Source organism: Oncorhynchus nerka, linkage group LG15, assembly GCF_034236695.1.
Source record: "Oncorhynchus nerka isolate Pitt River linkage group LG15, Oner_Uvic_2.0, whole genome shotgun sequence".
Classification (NCBI taxonomy): domain Eukaryota; kingdom Metazoa; phylum Chordata; class Actinopteri; order Salmoniformes; family Salmonidae; genus Oncorhynchus; species Oncorhynchus nerka.
Window position 1 is genome coordinate 40,831,284 of NC_088410.1, and position 21,256 is coordinate 40,852,539.

Genomic DNA, 21,256 nt, shown 5'->3' on the forward strand with positions numbered 1-21,256 from the left:
TGCGTCACGGTTGGGATGGTGTTCTTGGGGTTGTACTCATCCTTCTTCTTCCTCCAAACACGGCGAGTGGAGTTTAGACCAAAAAGCTCTATTTTTGTCTCATCAGACCACATGCCCTTCTCCCATTCCTCCTCTGGATCATCCAGATGGTCATTGGAAAACTTCAGACGGGCCTGGACATGCACTGGCTTGAGCAGGGGGACCTTGCGTGCGCTGCAGGATTTTAATCCATGACGGCGTAGTGTGTTACTAATGGTTTTCTTTGAGACTGTGGTCCCAGCTCTCTTCAGGTCATTGACCAGGTCCTGCATTGTAGTTCTGGGCTGATCCCTCACCTTCCTCATGATCATTGATGCCCCATGAGGTGAGAACTTGCGTGGAGCCCCAGACTGAGGGTGATTGACCGCCATCTTGAACTTCTTCCATTTTCTAATAATTCCGCCAACAGTTGTTGCCTTCTCACCAAGCTGCATGCCTATTGTCCTGTAGCCCATCCCAACCTTGTGCAGGTCTACAATTTTATCCCTGATGTCCTTACACAGCTCCCTGGTCTTGGCCATTGTGGAGAGGTTGGAGTCTGTTTGATTGAGTGTGTGGACAGGTGTCTTTTATACAGGTAACGAGTTCAAACAGGTGCAGTTAATACAGATAATGAGTGGAGAACAGGAGGGCTTCGTAAAGAAAAACTAACAGGTCTGTGAGATCCGGAATTCTTACTGGTTGGTAGGTGATCAAATACTTATGTCATGCAATAAAATGCAAATTAATTACTTAAAAATCATACAATGTGATTTTCTGGATTTTTAGATTCCGTCTCTCAGTTGAAGTGTACCTATGATAAAAATTACAGACCTCTACATGCTTTGTAAGTAGGAAAACCTGCAAAATCGGCAGTGTATCAAATACTTGTTCTCCCCACTGTATGTTGGCTTCCATCTATGATTTAGAAAATGTGATTTTATACTGAACAAAGATATAAATGCAACATGAAACAATTTCAATGATTTTACTGAGTTACAGTTCATATAAGGAAATCAGTCAATTGAAATAAATTCATTAGGCCCTAATCTATGGATTTCACATGACTGGGCAGGGACGCCCATCCACGGGAGCCACGGGAGCTGTCTGGGTGGCTGGTCTCAGATTATCCCGCAGGTGAAGGCCGGATGTGGAGGTCCTACGATGTGGAGGTCCTACACTTGCAAATCATTATTCTTACATTGTTCTGTAGCAGAGTGCAGAAGGGTTTCGAGTAGCCTTACTTAATAATTTCCAACTAGACACGAGTTCAAAACTAAACTTAAAAATAACATTATATCCATAATATGTAGACCAAACACTTAAAAGACTTGACTAAAACAAACGTTAAAAAAAATTATCTGGTCTGCAATTGTGAGGCCGGTTGGACGTACTGCCAAATTCTCTAAAATGAATTTGTAAGCAGCTTATGGTAGAGAAATTTACATTAAATTCTCTGGCAACAGTTCTGGTGGACAATCCTGCAGTCAGCATATCAATTGCACGCTCCTTCAAAACTTGACACATCTGTGGCATTGTAACACAATTTAACATTTCAGAGTGGCCTTTAATTGTCCCCAGCATAAGGTGCACCTGTGTAATGATTTTTCTGTTTAATCAGCTTCTTGATATGCCACACCTGTCAGGTGGATTGATTATCTTGGCGAAGGAGAAATGCTCACTAGCAGGGTTGTAAGCAAATATGTGCACAAAATTTGAGATGGGTGTAATGGTCATGTGGATTGTGAATATATTGTTTATTTAACCAATAAGACACCCCCCGTGTGGTACATGGCGAATATACCATGGCTAAGGGTGGTTCTTAAGCATGACGCAACATGGAGTGCCTGGATACAGCCTTTAGCCGTGGCATATTAGCCATATACCACAAACGTGAATCTGAAGTGCCTTATTGCTATTATAAACTGATTACCAACGTGACTAGGGCAGTAAAAATAAATGTTTTGTCATACCCGTGGTATAGTCTGATATAACATGGCTGCCAGCCAACCAGCATTCAGGGCTCAAACCAACCAGTTTATAATATATGATAATGTATATGTACACTTGCATTTTGTTTGACCTGATGAAGATCACCTGGATCAAAACATTGTCTTTTAAGGTGGTATTTAGGTGCATATTCAGTGTGCAGGCCGTTCTGTTCTTTTCAGGTACTTTATTAAACCAGCAACTATGTTTTTTTCAGATTTGTCTATAACCACAAGCATTTCTAGAGTGTGTTAGTGTTATGGAGGAAGCCATCATACAGTAAGACTGAAACTCATATAGACGGCTTCTTTTTCAAACTTGAACTTGAACGTAAAATCTTGTTACGATCTCACTATTCACTCTCCTTGATCTTTATCATTCTTTGTTGTCTCCAAGCTCAGTCAGAGCTGCAGGAAAATGTGCGAGGCGACATTTGCCACACCACTTTTTTATTTCCTTAAATAAAATATATTGACGCAAAGCATTAAAAAGAGGGGCAAAATGCTGTTTTTTAACCGATTTGCCAACTCAGGCAAAGATGATCTGTCCTTCACATGGGAGTGCTGCTGCGGGGTCTTTGCATGTCTTGACCAATCAGATTCACGGAAATCGTGGGCCGGGCACAACACCCAAAGCCACCTTCCTACAGTATTTATTTAGCAAGCGTGGGTGATTTGAGGAGTTAGCGAAGTAACTTTGGTCAACGCTGAGTTCATCTCGGGATAACTGGTCAACGCATTATTTGCTTGACAAAACTTTTCTTTCATTTTGATTTCGGCACAAATGAAAATGTTTCACTGACTCGCCGATGGATTGATGTTTCAGCATTGTCTCAGTTTAGAGTTCGGCGCTTGACTAACCATGTGCTACATGCACGCGCAGTTACAAGTCTGCTAGAAATAGCGGCAGGCGAACGAGCAATATCCACAGTTGTAGTAATGGATGAAGCCTGGGTTGGAATGTGAAGCTAACTGAATGTGAAGCTTTAGAAAACCCTGAGTAGATCTAGCTTGCTTTGTAGGATACCCTCTGGTCAACATGATACAACACTGCCAACTCTCCAGTATCTTTGGCTTATTAGCTAACCCATCCAACAATATTTCCCAAGTTCATTCATTCATGTCCTGTATTCCGGTATTTAGATTTTCATTGACGTAAATCATCACATGACCTCTCTCCTCTCACTTGGTACGTTTACATACACTCACTACATACACTAGTAATTTGATTAATACGTTCACATGCTTTGCAAGATCAAGGATTTCGCTAATAATCCTGTTTACATGGAACCATCTTAAATCAGGCTACTTGATGGGACTTTGATGACTGTCGAAAAATCGCCAATCAAAATAACCACCGTGACCATGTTATTTTTGGGAAACCCGTTTGATTATGAGTTCACATACCTTTTGTATGTGAAAAATATTTCTAAGAAGCATACTTTCAGTTTTTCCGAACTCACTTCACTCACACTGCTGCTGCTAGCACATGTGCAGATCAAATATACCACTGGAACGCCGATTAAGGTGTTTACATGTCCTAATGTCCTGACGCTGGTTAAGATAGACATGTCAACATCTTACTCGGCCTAATGTCATATTGTGGATGTAAACATACTCACTAGTCCACCACACCTCACCTCATATTCATTTTGGATTTAATATTTTTTTTATTGAACTTTTTACAATACGTCAACCTCAGGGAGACATCTCACAGCCTCGTGGTAGGGAGGGAGAGACCATATGCCATCTCACATGCTTGCATTGAACAAGAGGGGGCGGGGAGAAAAGGAAATGGAGGCCTCCCTTCTACTGGATATCTCTCAGGACTCAGGCTCAGCTTTCAGTGCATGTATAACATAATTTAAAGGGCAACTCCAAGAGAATATTAGTCTCAGCACAGTACTACACTGCAATGCACTGCAATGAAACATAGTCCTATGCGCATAACTTGCATTATTTATGTAATCTATTGCTTCCTGTTGGGATGGATCAAATATGAATTTAATAGTATTCAAATGTGGGTTATGTACTTGCTCAGGAATATTCTGATATGGAAAAAAATAAACATTTTCACCCCTGGCTTTAACGATTGTAGACAGACAATTAGAAAAGCTGCCTGACCCTAAACTAGGGAGAGACTGGACTTACCATTGTGAGGAGAAATGTGTGTGTGTGTGTCTGTGCGAAACATTGTTGTACACGTCTGTACTGTAAATGTACCTCTTGAAATTAAAATGACCTACATTTGTGAAAACACTTAAAAAATGTGTCAGAGTCAATTCACCCTGATAAGTAAAACTTTCAGACCTATTCAGTTGCCCAGGACGGTTCAGTTCCAGTACAGTGCCACTTCTACTTTTTGTTTCAACCTAGTACTTTATTGCCCTCACCTGGTGTTCACCTGGTGAATCAGTCTCTGATTAGAAGAAGAGGAAAACAAGAAGCAGTCCTTTCTAGGGGTGATGGTTGTATCTGACAAACAGTGTAGAAAGGAAACAGGAGATAGTCAATCCACATGACCATGATTTTACTTTAGCTCAGTGCCCTGCAATTGTAGGTTTCATTTACCTAATACAAACACAAAACATGGGTTCCAATGATCCACCATTCATTTCATTGTCAGAACATTAAAAGGCAGGTATCTATTGTTCAAAGTTAACCTTATTTTTCCTCATGCGTAAAAAAACAGGCATATTTGCCAACGTTGTTCAACAGCAGAGGAAAGGCAAAATATACAGGTTGTTTTCACAAGATAAAAAATAAAGATGTCTTTTTCAAGAAATGATCATATTATATACACGTCTTCGGAATGTAAATATAATCAAATACCCCAAAAATAGAATGATATAACGCATGCCTATTGTCACACGCTAACAAGGACGCCAGCAATATTACTTCTGCATTCGCTTAATATCGGCAGTAATTTACCCCATAATCCAACCTTCCTCTTTTAACACATCTGACCAGAGTTGGGAATGATTTTGGCCTTTGCATTCTATCAGAATTGGTTATCGCGTCAGACCATTGGAAGATTGAGACTTTCGTACATTTCCTTAACATTATTCAACTTATCAAAAGTGTTTGTGATATCTATACCATGCAATGTAAAGTGAGCTCAATATTGTTGATGATAACTTAGTATATCAGTGTGAGACGTTTGTGTGTTGAGAAAGATTGCAACTTGACTTGCAAAGGGGTCATGATGACCGACTTTGTTCAAATACATTTCTTGCATATAGGATGCAAAATCCACAAACCTAAAGAAATGTTCAACCTCAGAAACAAAAGGAAAATGTATACAATGCACCAGTGAACAGCGTACACATAGCAGCATGGTAGCATCGCTCCTCAGTGACATTGACTAAAAGTTCTTTGACTGGAAGCTCATGAAGATCGTTCCGTGCTAATACGGAACAAATGTTGTTTTCATGGTCTAGTTAGTAGAGGTACATGATTTTAATCAAAGAAGGTAATTGAAAGATTAAAAAAGATGGGAAACCGCGTCAGTCTTACTTTGGGGTGGGCCTGGAGCTTTTTGAGGCATTGAGTCTCTCTGAGGACAACAGAGAAGCGTGTGCGTTTCATCCCAGTGAATCTGTTTACTATCACGAGGTAGCCATCTTGTCCTCTCTGCTTTGTTTCGCTTTGGCAGGACCTGTGGATTTGGCTCGATTTCTGGCAGGCATGAACGCCTGGGTAAAGCGGACCTGTGAGTTGGCCTGTTTCATGGTGGTGGTAGTAGTATTAGCCCTGGGCCGGAGTGGAGGGGCAGTTGTGGGCCGGACAGAGAGGGGCTGTCTAGTTGGACGGACATGTTGGGGGGAGGGGCTGTCTGTCCTGCAGTGGGAGGTGCTTAGGCTGCGTCGGGTCATGAAAACGCAGCGCAGGGGCATGCGGGGGCTGCCGCAGGGCTGGGCGGGGACAGGACATGGCCTCGGACAGGAGGAGGAAGAGGAGGAGCCAGTCTGCAGAGGTTTAGACTGCCTCTGGGTCGGGAGAGTGCTCAGTCCTATTTTCTGAACTTGGAGTCTGAAATGAGAATAAGTGAAATAAGAGTTAATTCTTCCTCCCGGAAACCTTTGATGAGTCATCATTTAAGTGTTTTTACAAAAATCATAACAAAACTATAAAGAACATAACACCGTTCAACCAATCAAATTAAGTTTAGGTCATAAACGACAGAAATCAGACCGTCTTTGGCAATGGCTAACTCTTGATATTTGGCACTGTAAAGAAGTGTTTTCATAAATTATAGTAAAACAATCAAGGATCTTTTCATTTACTGTGGTAACCAATGAGTCATACAATGTTATAATGTTATGTTTGCAAACATGATGTTGTGAAGACTACTTACCCATTACCAAAGGTGGATGCATCTCTACAAATGCCCGATCCTGGCAACGCGAGAGGGGAGGCCATGGCGGCCACCAGCCGCCCCGAGGGCCTCTTGATGGGGGTGACGGGCCTAGGGATTCTGCTGCGCCACTCCGTATGGCTCTGGTCCCCCCCAGCCCCTGCCCTGGCCTTCAGACATGAGCTCCTCCTGGCCAGGGACTCATCAGAGGCGTGGGTGTCTTCCTCCGAGCCGGTGGTGGAGAGCGTCTCGGAGGCCCTCCCATCGCCAGAGGACAACGAGGAGGATGTCCCCGAGGGTAGCCTCATCCAGCGGCCCTGCTGCTTCTGCACCACCAGGCGTGCCAGGTCCAGTTGCCGGGCTCTCCTCCGTAGTCGCGCTCGGGCAGAGAGTGAGGCTGAACGCTCTGAGCCTGTGTCCTCTTCAGACAGTAGAACCGGGATGCGGCTTTTGATCCTCTGCCTGAGTGCAGTAAACGGTAATCCAGCGTTGGACTCGGCAACACCTTCGGTAGACAATGCCCCCTTGTTGGGATCTGCAGAGAGAGTTTTGTGTTCCAGAATGGGCGACATGGCTTCTGGGACAGGCTCCAAGGACTTAACAAAAACCAGCGGTGGGCGGTCGTCTGGTTTGGTGCGAGTGACACTCTTCTCCAGGGTCACGTCTTGGATAGAATGGACTTGGGGCTCTCTGGAAAGACGCTGGGATTCCTCACCCTGTTCAACATGTACAGTCTGATCATGGGAGTCTCCTTCCCATGGTGAGGTCTCCTGGGTAACGGCCGAGAGGTTGCAGCGGTCGCTGCTCTCCTTTGCGTTCTGACATCTGGAAGACATGACGTTAGAGTGGGAAGTCTCGGCGATGTGGACAAAGGTTCGCTCGACTTTGGTGAAGGGGGGAGACGCGGGGGCGATTGGGGTGGATGGCCTCAAGTCTGACCTCAGTGTGAAGGAGAGCTCTGGCTGGCTGCCCGCACCCACCAGAGGCATATCGTTCCTAGGGGTAGAGGAAGACGGCGTCCCGAAGTCAACCTCCAGCAGGACGTGTTCTCCTCCAGTGGATGGAGACTTCCGGGTATCCCCCGGCGAGAACAGAACCAGGGTCTTGGAGCCGTCTTCCAAGTCAGGGTCAGCATCTGTGGCGGGTTCCCGGGGGCCCCTGGGACCATCGTCAGCCATGAGGGTATTAGGGGCCCCATCCTGGCTCCGCTCTGTGCTTTTTTGGCTGGCCTCGCTGTTCGACTCACTCTTGGTCACGTCATCGTCTCGCGGGCCCTGGGGCTCCTGGACCTCGTTCTCTGCCGGCAGAGCTGCTGTGAAGGTTCGCCGCTGAGGAAGGGTGCCGGTCAGCATGACGGTGAGGAAGTCGGCCCGCTTGACCTGGAGCTGGGGAAGGATGTGGAAATGCTCCTTCTCTTCCAGCTGGCCCTTGGTCCTGAAGTCTGGACAAGGCTGAGATAGGCCATTGTGCTCAGTCGGAGACATGATCACCTACAAAAGATGCAATTAAATAATTACTTTTGCACTTGGAAATATTGTCCAAAAATATGAAACAATAAGTATTTTGGAAGATATGGCTCACGTCACATGATGTAAATGAGGACAAAACTGGGAAAACACCCAAGATTATGTAATGTGAACATACAGTGCCTTGCGAAAGTATTCGGCCCCCTTGAACTTTGCGACCTTTTGCCACATTTCAGGCTTCAAACATAAAGATATACTGCTGTTCACAAATGCTCTCCATCCAACCTCACTGAGCTCGAGCTGTTTTGCAAGGAGGAATGGGAAAAAAATTCAGTCTCTCGATGTGCAAAACTGATAGAGACATACCCCAAGCGACTTGCAGCTGTAATCGCAGCAAAAGGTGGCGCTACAAAGTATTAACTTAAGGGGGCTGAATAATTTTGCACGCCCAATTTTTCAGTTTTTGATTTGTTAAAAAAGTTTGAAATATCCAATAAATGTCGTTCCACTTCATGATTGTGTCCCACTTGTTGTTGATTCTTCACAAAAAAATACAGTTTTATATCTTTATGTTTGAAGCCTGAAATGTGGCAAAAGGTCGCAAAGTTCAAGGGGGCCAAATACTTTCGCAAGGCACTGTATCTAAGATAACTTCATAAAGAACGAAACGAGGGACAAAATTGTTTCCCCAAACGATTTTATGTTTTTTGGGTTATACACAGGCTTTTAAAGATTGTCTAGATTACATACATTGATAGAAAAGGCACAAAAATACATTGAAGAGTATTCCCTTTTAGAGAGACACTCCAATATCTTGTGATTTTCAAGTTGTTTCCCTTCATAAAGATTTGACATACAGTACTGTAGTATATACACACTAAAACCAACTATCTTGCATGCTACTACAGATTAACTGAGAACTCAGTAGGTAAACTGGTTAAAAGTACATATTTTCAATCTGTTTTAAAGTTAAAAAATACATAATTTGATCCAGTTTTGCCCACTGGGAATTGAACATTTATTGAGTTGTATGTATGTATGTATGTATGTATGTATGTATATATATATACGTTTTGTTGATTTACAAAAAGTTTAAAATACATGCTTTTTACCTGTAAATATTACAAGCAGACTGTACAATTGTATTGTGATACAAAAAATGCTTACACATGTATATACAGTATATCGTACATCTAAAAGACACTCACGGATCACGCTTGACAAATACTGCAGTTATACTGACTACTACTTATTTCTTTCACAATTATATCATACAGTACCTTCTATTATCTCATGAGCCCTCTGTTTCCAAATATGAAGATGAATGCTCACTCATTTACAACGATTTGACAAAAATCTCTCCTGCACACTGATCAATGTTCTTGTCTTATATTTGACGAAGTTGAAGCACTTCTGACACCATGATAGGTACTGTGCAGCAGAGCAGAGACAAATAGCTCAGCTTCAAAATGTTAATGATCAATTTAGTGATACCCGCGGCCTACCCGTACCGTAGTTATTGATGAAAAAACAGGCCCTACCCAGCACTAGCCCAATGTATAATGTCAAGGCCCGTCTGGCTCAGGTCGGGTAGCAGAGCTCTAGCCTACATCCCTGAACACAACAGGCGCATTTTATTCCATTTATTCATTTCCTGCACTAATGTGTTATCATTTACACACCCAACGTTCATTTGAAACAGGTGGTTTTTTGTTGAAATGTGTGCCGTTGCCCGGCTATTAAAAGGTACAGGCGGCTATTTGAGACTGCATTTCATTTAAGTTTTACAGTACATCTTAATTGTCAGCCAATTTTCCTTAAGGAGATGCATAAAATATTCAAGTCATTAAACACTTAAGACTTATAGACTGAAAACACTTTCAAATTCTAGGCTATCGTTGACAAATATAACTCTGCAATTCAAGATAATAATTGTATACAAGACCACATCATGCTTTTATATTAACTCAGCTTGAAAGGCTGAGGGTTAAGGGGCTTTCTGAGCATACAGTGTACTTTACAGTGCAGTGGCTTTGTGTAATGTTGTGATATGTTAAACAAGTATCCCATCTATGGCATTTTCAATCAGTCTTAGTCCATGGCTAAAAGGGATTTCGGCCACAATAAACCATTTACAATATTTCACAAGACACTTTGCCCATGTCCTGTGGATTTCGCAGCAGATTTCTCAACTTATAATGCTATCCATTTACAATAGGTTGGACACCCAGCCTTGCGGAACAAGTCATTTTTCAGACTATAGGACAGGATATGCAGAACATATGGAAGATATGCTCATGTATCAGTGACGTGAACTGAATATGTTTAACTTATCTGAGAAATTAAAATAAGAAGGTGCGAAGTACATCGTTTTGTGAAAATGCTAGTCCCTCTTCGCTGCACCTTGAAATACATGTTTGATCCGTGAGTATACTCCGAGTCAATATTCACATAATAAGGAATTGCACGCCCACAAATTGGGGGAAACAAACATTCTTTCCAATTGACCCCCATTGTAAAGGAGCCAACGTCATTGTTGATTTTTTGTTATACAGAAATAACAAAACATGCCGAAAAGCTGCTGTGTTGTTCAATGTAACCAGGTAAAATCCAGATCTATGGTTCGCAATGCTCTCACGTAGGGAAAAGCCTGCGAGAAGAGCTATTTGGCATGGGAAATGTGGGGTGCCAGTGTCCAAGTATGAAATGTGGGGTGCCAGTGTCCAAGTATGCTACACATAGCTGTGTATATGGAAAACATTTCCTCACAGGTAAGACAGTTAACTTGTTAAATATAGTCTGTTTGTAACTCCACCACTACTTGTAGCTGTATAGTCCATTTGTTTGTGTTGTTGGTCTTGGCTATCTTAATGTTGTGGTTGATAGCTAGCTAGCACTCACTCACGTGGCTCCTAACACCGTCATGAAAAGAGTCATGAGGAAAGACCTACAATATAACGTTTTTTTCTAAGCAGTGGAAACGCAGACAATGTTGAAAAGTCATCTTTAGACATATTGTAATTTTCTTAAATGTAGTTTTGTAATTGACTAAAACAAGCAGACAAGAAAAGTGTGTTTGAAAAAGGTCACGTTTTTGCTGTGAGCCAATGGGGTAACCACAGGTGGTTTCCCCACAGGTGAGTGAGGCCGGTACGTTCTATCTAATACCGACTGGGACTATCCCTTTACCTGTGGTATTATACAGAACTCACCGAAAAATCACTGGGTTGTTCCAGCAATTGGGTGCCCTTTGAGTAGTATACCTTGGTCAAACAAAACCTTTGATTTCACCTATTTTATAAAAGGGTTGACGTGTTTTGCTCGACACCCTCAGGTTTCCAACACAAAACACCAGAGAATTGCCAAAATGATCAGAATCAGCTCACCTGCTTTCACACTATGATTTGACTTCTAGAATTAAGAATTAAGTTTCACCATATCAAAACGAGAGTTCGGTTAACAGGGTTGACCTTAAAATGAGGGACAGATGTAAATGAATCACTAATCACATGAAACATATAATAATCTTTCAGAAATGACTTTGTCAAAGCAACAACGTAACTATAGCATTACAATGATGAAGACTTTTTGGGGTTAAGTTGGTTAAAATCTTCCAAAACTCTGAAAAACTTGAGATGGGATCTTTCAAAATTCTGGCACTTTAGCAAGTCTTTATTCATATTATAAAAACAGATTTATTGAATTGTCCATGTTGGCTATATTAAATGGTACTTCATTGAATATAACAGGCTTTTAGAATTCAATATTGGTGCACAATTATTATTATTATTTTATTTTGTACTTTTACCCCCAATTGGTAGTTACAGTCTTGTCCCATCGCTGCAACTCCACTACGGACTCAAGAGAGGCTAAGGTCAAGAGCCATGCATCCTCCAAAACACGACCCTGCCAAGCCGCACTGCTTCTTGACACACTGCTCGCTTAACCCGGAAGCCTTCCGCACCAATGTGTGGGAGGAAACAGAGTCCAGTTGGCAACCGAGGTCAGCTTGCAGGCATCCGGCCCGCCACAAGGAGTCACTAGAGTGCGATGGGACAAGGAAATCACGGCCGGCCAAACCCTCCCCTAACCCGGACGACGCTGGGCCAATTGTAGGCCGCCTCATCTGTCTCCCGGTCACGGACGGCTGTGACACAGCCTGGGATCGAACCCGGGTCTGTAGCCACTCGGGAGGCCCATTGGTGTACAATTTCTACTTAAAATACTAAAGGGAAAGTATTTTTCATTTCATAGAATGACCGTACTATACATTTACAGCCAGAGGTTTGATATTATTATATATTGTGCAAATAATGTTAGAAGTATGAAAACAGTCTTGCACAATCCAATTTCTCTGCAAGTACATTTCAAAATTGCCTGCGTTATTTTCAGAGTTCAGTGACAACATTCGACATCCTGTTTTGATTGAGAGTATTATGGCGAGATTTGTTTTGCCGAGAACGGACAAAAAAGTACAAAAACAATATTTTTTTAATATCATTGACAATAATGTCAAGGAACAATTTGCATGTGTGCAAAATTAAGTTTGGAGTTAGCAGCTTGCACTCTCAGTACATTCACTGAGTAGTGCTCGTTACATGATGCTATACACAAAACGACAAGCATGATTTGCTGAAAATCGTCTAACCAAGCAGTGAGAAATGAACTGACGGAACAGTTATCTTTTCTAAATCAGAGACAGAGGCGACATTCAGAGAGGGATGGTTGCTTGCTTCTTAGTGCTGTTAAGTAAATGCAAACATCTTAAATGCAAAGCTTGGCAAAAGTAAAAATGGTGCATATTTCTGTAAGCGTAGCCCTTTAGCGCATTCACAAAAGCAATCATAAAAGAAAACATAAGATCCTACTCATTGAGAAGACCAAATAAGAAGGCTGTATGTGGTTATGCCATTTCAGAAATACAGTAGTATCGTTCCTCTTCACAATGGTTTCAGCAAAACAGGGAACACAAAGCCAAGAGATACATGGTTATTACAAGATATCAGTAAAATAACAGCATAAAATGTTCATTAAAATGTTGAAAAGACATCCAAAAAACATTGGCGTGTAACAAAAATCAGCTTACAGTGCAGCGTGAAGCCTGTGATGTCACGGGTCAAGTATTTCTAAGCTGAGGTGCAATTCTATACAATTCATTTCTATACTGTACATTGCACTTGGCTACATCAACAGTGCATGCCCTTTACATCAGAAATGCTACCCACTTATGTGTCTGAAACCTCATTGGTTGGGGATGGAGAGAGAGTGGCATAAAATGAGTGTGGAAATAACCAATCCTCATCCTTTCCTCAACTTTTTTCTTCAAAATGGCGTAACATTTTTTCCCCCTAAGCACCCTTTTTTATTGCGTTTCTCATCTTTTGCTTCAATATTTTCTACCTGGGCCCAACAGTAACCAAGTTCTCCTGTTAAATCCTTAATAAAGTGCAATAGTGAGGTACAGTACTCAAAGGACAACAATGGAGAAAGTGCTATGTTGATGACTTATCTACACAAACATACTGTCACATACAACAGTCAATCCTGATACAGTATGTAGCTCACTTCACTGCAAAAATACACACCAAAACCCACAGAATTCCAATGGCATTTTTGGCTAACTCTGGCTACTTGAATTAATGGTTTATGCTATTATGCAGGAAGATAGATAACGCAAAGCCCCCTCAGTGCAATCCAAACCCTGGCATTATCTATCTATAACAATGATAGAGTTTAAGTGCTGAGCCAATGCAATGGCAGAGATGTCATTCTATGGAGCTTAAACTGTAAGTGCCTGAAATACTTTGGAACCAGATTTCAATTCATAAAACACAGCTGTTTGCATAGTACACCCTAACCACTGGTCCAGGGTCTACCCTGCTTATGGTTAAGGATAGGATTCAGGGTTGGGTGATCTTATCCTAGATCTGTGGTTAGAGGCAACTTCTATCTCAAGCAGGAAATCCAGTCTCTCTGGGTAGAACTTAAAACGTGCAAGTTTTCCTCCGTCAACATCCACATAGCAGCTTTGCTACCGATTCCAGACAGTGATGTGATTTCACGATCAAAGTGATGTGATTTCACGATTTCATGACCAAACGAACTTCAGACAATTGTGAAATAACTACTAGGGTGAGCTGAAGCTGGAAGCAATGTCAGTACAATAAAAGTTTGTTGGGAGCTTAATGAAATGGGTTTCCATGGCCGAGCAGCCACACACAAGCCTAAGATCACCATGCACAATGCCAAGCGTTGGTTGGAGTGGTGTAAAGCTCACCGCCATTGGACTCTGGAGCAGTGGAAACACGTTTTCTGGAGTGATGAATCACACTTCACCATCTGGCAGCCTGACGGATATATCTGGGTTTGGCCAGGAGAATGCTACCTGTCCTTTTGCATAATGCCAATTGTAATGTTTGGTGGAGGAAGAATAATGGCCTGGGGCTTTTCATGGTTCGAGCTAAGCCCCTTAGTTCCAGTGAAGAGAAATCTTAATGCTACAGCATACAATGACATTCTAGACAATTTGTGCTTCCAACTTTGTGGCAACAGTTTGGGGAATGCCCGTGCATGACAATGCCGTGCACAAAGCGAGGTCTTTACAGAACTGGTTTGTCAGGAACAGTCAGTTCTTCAGTCTGGAAGAACTTGACTGGCCTGCACAGAGCCCTGACCTCAAACCCATCCCCTTTGGGATGAATTGGAATGCCGATGAGCCAGGCCTAATCGCCCAACATCAGTGCCTGACCTCACTAATGCTCATGTGGCTGAATAGAAGCAAGTCCCCGCAGCAATGTTCCAACATCTAGTGGAGGCTGTTGTAGCAGCAAAGGGGGGGACCAACTACATATTAATGCACATGATTTTGGAATGAGATGTTCGACGAGCAGGTGTCCACATACTTTGTCATGTAGTGTAGCATATCATTAAATGCTATGTCACATAACTGAATTAAGAACAGTTATATGAAAGTAGTTTTCACCATTTCCTGCATCATACCCATCAAATCATGTTACTGTGGCTACAGTAAGTTGTCATAAACTGCCATGACATGTTATAACATGATTTGGACACTGGTACAGCAAGTGTTATTTCATTTTCAATACCCCAAGCCAAAGAGAACCATATAGAATAACACTAAAGTTATATGTATGGGACAACTGATGCTGCCTATAATTTCTATAGTTCGAAATGCCATTGTAGTCATAGTAGCCATAATGGAAATACAGTACAGATGTAGGATCTTCCTTTTAGTCAGTTTGCTATAGCATGAATATAATCCTGCAGCAACGGGACATGGAAATTATTATGTGCATTATAATGAATGGACATTTTTGTAGGGGTTGATACATTTTTTGTTAGAGAATTCAAGTCTAAAATTTCAAAGCCTTTTTAAAAACTCAGACATAACAAGTTTAAATTCTCAGCAACAAAAGAGTGATCAAATTAAGATCGTACATCTGTACAGTACATTGAAGTCAACCATGATAACGCTTGTCATAAAACATGACACAGAATATTAGAGAACAGGGGTTTTCCCATTGCAAAACCCCACACTTCATATCCTCACCCTTCAGAGGCCTGCCTAATCCATTGCTCAAGTATTTCGTTGATGTACTTATTGATGAAACCGATGACTGAGGTGGTATACTCCTCAATCCGGATCATATTCCAGTCTGTGCTAGCAAAACAGTCCTCTAGGGTAGCATCCGAATCATCTGACCACTTCCATCTTGAGCCCAACAGATCCACAGATGACACAATCTCAATCGCACTCCCCACTGCCCTTTCCCACCTGGACAAAAAGAACACCTAGGTGAGAATGCTATCCATTGACTACAGCTCAGCGTTCAACACCATAGTGCCTACGAAGCTCATCACTAAGCTAAGGACTCTGGGACTAAACACCTCCCTCTGCAACTGGATCCTGCACTTTGACGGGCCGCCCCCAGGTGGTAAGGGTAGGAAACAACACGTCTGCCACGCTGATCCTCAACACTGGGGCCCCTCAGTGGTGTGTACTTAGTCCTCTCCTGTACTCCCTGCTCACCCACGACTGTGTGGCCAAACACGACTCCAACACCATCATTAAGTTTGCTGACAACACAACAGTGGTAGGCCTGATCACCGACAACGATGAGACAGGCTATAGGGAGGAGGTCAGAGAACTGTCAGTGTGGTGCCAGGACAACAACCTCTTCCTCAATGTGAGCAAGACAAAGGAGCTGATCGTGGACTACAGGAAAAGGCGGGCCGGGCCGAACAGGCCCCCATTAACATCAATGGGGCTGTAGTGGAGCGGGTCGAGAGTTCCAAGTTCCTTGGTGTCCACATCATCAACGAACTATCATGGTCCAAACACACCAAGACAGACGTGAAGAGGGCATGACAAAACCTTTTCCCCCTCAGAGGAGACTGAAAAGATTTGGCATGGGTCCATATCCTCAAAAAGTTCTTCAGATGCACCATCGAGAGCATCCTGACCAGTTGCATCACTGCTTGGTGTGGCAGCTGCTCAGCATCTAACCGTAAGGCGCTGCAGAGAGTGGTGCGTACAGCTCTGTACATCACTGGGGCCAAGCTTCCTGCAATCCAGGACCTATATAATAGGCGGTGTGAGAGGAAAGCCCATAAAATTGACAAGACACTCCAGTCACCCAAGTCATAGACTGTTTTCTCTGCTAATGCACAGAAAACGATACCGGACCGCCAAGTCTTGGAGCAAAAGGATCCTTAACAGCTTCTACCCCCAAGCCTTAAGACTGCTGAACAATGAATCAAATGGCCACCGGACTGTTACATTGACCCCCCCCATTGTTATGTACACTGCTGCTGCTCGCTGTTTGTTGTCTATGCATAGTCACTTCACCCCTACTTACATGTACAAATGACCTCTAACCTGTAGCCCCGCACACTGACTCAGTACCGGTATCCCCTGTAATAGCCTCATTATTGTTATGTTATTGTGTTAATTTTTATAATATTTTTTACTTTAGTTGATTTGGTAAATATTTTCTTAACTCCTCTTGAGCTGCACTGTTGGTTAAGGGCTGGTAAGTAAGCATTTCACAGTAAGGTCTACACTCGGCGCATGTGACAAATAAAGTTTGATATGACAATGACCATAAGTGTTTGCAAGACGGCACAAGCAGATCTGGGACCAAGCTACACAAGATCAGTGTGACGACTGCAGATCATTGGATAGTAGCACCCTAGCATCTCATGCCGTCTCTGGGGAATAATTGAACTCGAATGCTTTGTCACAAGACTCTCATAAGTGTCAGGAGCGTGACATAACTGGCGCCTTGGGATAAACAAGGATAACTTATGACTCTACATTGTTATGACACCGTTGATAAAGTAGCTGGCCTAGCATGTACCTAAGTCAGTTGGTTACGACTGCTTAAAGTCAGCTATCACGAGAGGCCGTAACTGCTTATGACATCTATATGTCATTATCATGACAGTGCACATAGGTCTTATGAGGAAATATTATTAAAGGAAAGTGTGGTAACACAACTTGTAGCTTGCAGGTGTAAAGCTTTATTACTTGTTATAAGCATGTATGAGCCTTTATAATGACTTACATTGCATTATAACGTCATCATAATGCATTATACCTGCACGGACAATCTTTAATGATTCTTAAAGAATATAACTTAGAAATGCCTCATGAGCTTGGTTCAACTGTTGTACCCCATCAGAAGCCAAAATATATGCTTGGTTTACTCCATTGATTGTAAACAATGTAATTGTTAAACAGCATCAAAACTTGGCTAAAATTGTATGTTTGATATCATGGATCTTCATTCCTTACATCTATAGCTCTGTCTATGATTTTGAGAATAGTTCTTCATCCCCATCCCTCAGCTGTTTACCAAAACAGTGGTGGGGTGGCCGCCTTGTTATTGATTGAACTACAGATTGCCCCTTTAAGTAAAGTGTTACCGAAAGCGTTACTGTATTCCTTTAGGTACGCATCGCCGACATGACCTGCATTCGACGACAATCCCGCAAGCCTTCAGCATGAATGGAAAAAGAAGAATGCAATGAAGTTGAACAGCCTCGTAACAGTCCCAGTTTTGTGACTCCTCCTCCTCACAGCACCATTAAAGGATGAAGCAACCTCAAGTTTACACTTCCACCACTTTTTACAGAAATGGTGTACATTTTTGTGGCATGTGCAACTGACTTTGCAAGGAGCAGACTTTGAAGAGTTTATTGCGTGAAAAATATTTTGCAGTCAGCACTTTTCTTCTCTTCATATTCACCCTTTTAAAGTTAGTTACATTAAAGTGAGTTGTTTGTGTTTTAGTTCAGCATGTTTGCGTGTGTCTGAAAGACAATGTGTGTACGTGTGTGCAAGTGTGCATGTGTTTGTGTTCTAACCAACCCGCCAAAATATGGCTCTTTGGGTTACAAACTGCGTGTGTGTACATGAGTATGTCCCTCTGTATGTACACAATGGGTGTGTACGAGTATATATTAATGCATTTTGGCATGCAGAGTGCCCTTCCCTCAGCTCGCGTTCTTGTTCATGAGCTTGGCAAGCAATTGCTGGATTTGCGTGCGCGACACGTTCAGGACGGAGTGCCTGCTCCGCGGGCTGCCCGGGCTCTGCAGGGGAGCGTGGCGCCGGTGGGTGGAAGCGTTCATGTGGGCGGGGCTGCTCTCGGCCGAGCGGCTCCGCTGGATGAAGGACCCTCCGGGGTGCGGGTACTGCTCCGTCTCCAGTGTGGAGGATGAGAAGACGTAGGAGGCCAGCCTCCGCAGCTGATTGGGCCTCGGGTGGTGCCTGTCATCCTCCAGCTGCAGAAGAGACCAATCAGAAAACAGAAGGAGGGGCATTAGGATGGAAGGGGGGAGGAACAACCAGGTCATGCTAACAGACTATAGACTAGTATCAGGCCACGTCCCAACACTCCTGAAACAGCTTCATTTCCTTGTCTTCTTACCCTTCCCCACCAGCGATCTAAAAATAATAGATAGTTTAGAGTTATATGCTTGGACTCTCAACTATCCAGTACCTTTCAGGTCAGCTGATAAAAGAAGGAGACAAGGAAAGGGATCCATATAGAGTATTGAAACATAGCTTGTCATACATCTCTCCTTCTCTGTGTGCATGCTGTAAGGGTTCTCTGATGTAGTCCAGAGAGAAACAAGGAGAGGAAGACTATGGTTGTAGCTAGGGTTGCCATTACAGCAGAGGCATTACAGTATGTTAAAAGGATAGAAGACAGTATTCTACAAAACTCTTAAGTGGGTTGCCAGATTGGAAGCAAATGAGAGTAGGTTTCCGTCTCTCTCATAATCAAGGCACAGTGGACACATTCCCCAACAATGCCGTTAAAAACACACAAGTACTGCACGTTCCTCTAGTATGTCAACACATTGAACCTGGGAAAATGCCTGGACACCATCAAATTTACACTCAATTTTGCTAAAAGACGTTACTCGAAAAATCACCATTGGAAAATGCTAAATGAATAACACAAAATATAGATGGTCTCATCAAGCACACGAAACACAAACACAGGACGAAGAAAAAGGGGATAAATATGGCTCAACAAAAAAAGGAGTTCGGAACAGAAACGAATTAAGAAAAAAACAACAGAAGTAAGGACTATCCTAAACTGTGCTTACCCCAAAACACCACTTTATTTCTTCGCTTGTTGTTCCCATGGCACCCTCGCTTTTTCTCCTTGGGTGACATACTGTACTTTTAATTGATAGGTGGCGCAAATACATCAGTTATGTCAAGGAAGAGGTCACAGGGCAAATAAAACGAGGGTCCTTGATCATGTTTGCGATAGCGAGGCCTGCCGTACTAGGCACTTGCGGTGAAATCACAAATAAGGCTGGCAAAACGTTATTGGTAAGTAAATCAACATTTGTGTTTTCTTTTACAGTAAACCATGACAAGGAAATACAACTGACACAGGGAATGGGTGAACGGGCCTTGTGGTTTCGAAGGCCCCTTGTGTATGCAGGTATTTATTCGTACCAAACTCCTGAGCAAAACATGTTCTTTAACATATTTCATGGACATACCGTAACAGTCAGAAAAAACACACAAACTTACAAAAGGTTAAATAGACAAAATGTCAAGTTGATAAAATGGTACGCAGACCTGCATAACACAAGAGTCATTCAGGACTGGTTTCTAATTGATGCAGTGCTAACGGACCCTAGTGGTACATGGATGCTGGGTAATGTGTATTAATAAAACCATCTGTAAGATTTCTTGTTCAAAAGGTTTTTAGGCACAGCAACAAGGTCAACAATATTAAATTGTAATCTGAGCCATTGGGAAAAACTGGTCGATGTCAGGTTGTGTTCTGATTATAAATGTTTTCAGACATATATTTTACCTCTTTAAATAATTGAAATCATCTGACCAGATAACAACCAAATGATGGTGCCTTTCACAGGGCCAGATTACTGAACAGGCATGCAGGACCTGGGACCCCCGACCTACAGCCCCCCTCTCTCAGTCTCATGGCAAAATGTACAGAATTGCATGAAAGCTATGAAATCAGGTTTATCTTAGCTAGTTTATGTATTTTTATTCAAATTGAAGAGAGATTGTAATCTGATGTTGGTTCAACAACATTTTCAACATATTTCCCAGGGTTGTTGATGTCGTCATGATAAAGATGCCTTCATCTGGTTGTAATCTGACTATCTGACTTCGCTTCAAACAGAAAACCAGATTTCAACTAAAGAAAACCTTACAAAAAAGGTGACTTTAATGAAGGCTGTTGTGTGAAGTTTTGGATTTGAACACAAAATAGTTTTGAGTGTGTATTTTGTTCAATAAAAATAATAATAACTTTGATTTCGGATTTCAAAGAACAAGGATTTTTTTTTGGGAGGGGGGGATTAAACAGACGGATTTTGATGTGAATATTTGTATTATGTTAATTATATTGACACTTGGGTGGGTCAAACGGCCCTAGGGGATGGGTACTTTTTAATATAATAGGTTATTAAAATTCAAGATTGGTGCAACAATATCTACTTGAAATATCAAAGGAATACATAAGGGACTCATTTTGTGGAAGGACCCAACTACACTATTGTTTTAATTAATCAATCTGAACTAACTGGATTTAAAACCACATCTCAGTGACTACTGACTGACATTCTTGTCCTTTTTTTGACTGTTGTCCTTTAACAGTGAACGCCATTGTTTCATTCATATGGAGCTGTATCACATTTTCCGTTCAAACCTTTCAAATGATCTGGGAGATATTTCTCACCCTAACCTCGTAGATAAATACACTACATGACCAAATGTATGTGGACACCTGTTCGTCGAACATCTCATTCCAAAATCATGGGCATTAATATGGATTTGGTCCCCCCTTTGCTACTGTAACAGCCTCCACTCTTCTGGGAAGGCATTCCACTAGATGCTGGAATAT

The 21,256-nt window shown here is 42.3% G+C and overlaps 1 protein-coding gene across 1 annotated transcript in view; it reads right to left on the reverse strand.

Moving 5' to 3' along the window:
• Nucleotides 1–3,702: 3,702 nt before the first annotated feature.
• ttbk1a (tau tubulin kinase 1a) overlaps nt 3,703–21,256 on the reverse strand; it is a 46,452-nt gene continuing 28,898 nt past the window's right edge. The window contains exons 15-16 of the mRNA XM_065001595.1: nt 6,364–7,853; nt 3,703–6,038 (exon numbers count right to left, since the gene is read on the reverse strand). Coding sequence (XP_064857667.1) covers nt 5,615–6,038; nt 6,364–7,853 — 1,914 coding nt within the window. The 3' untranslated portion in view covers nt 3,703–5,614. The remainder of the gene's footprint in view (nt 6,039–6,363; nt 7,854–21,256) is intronic.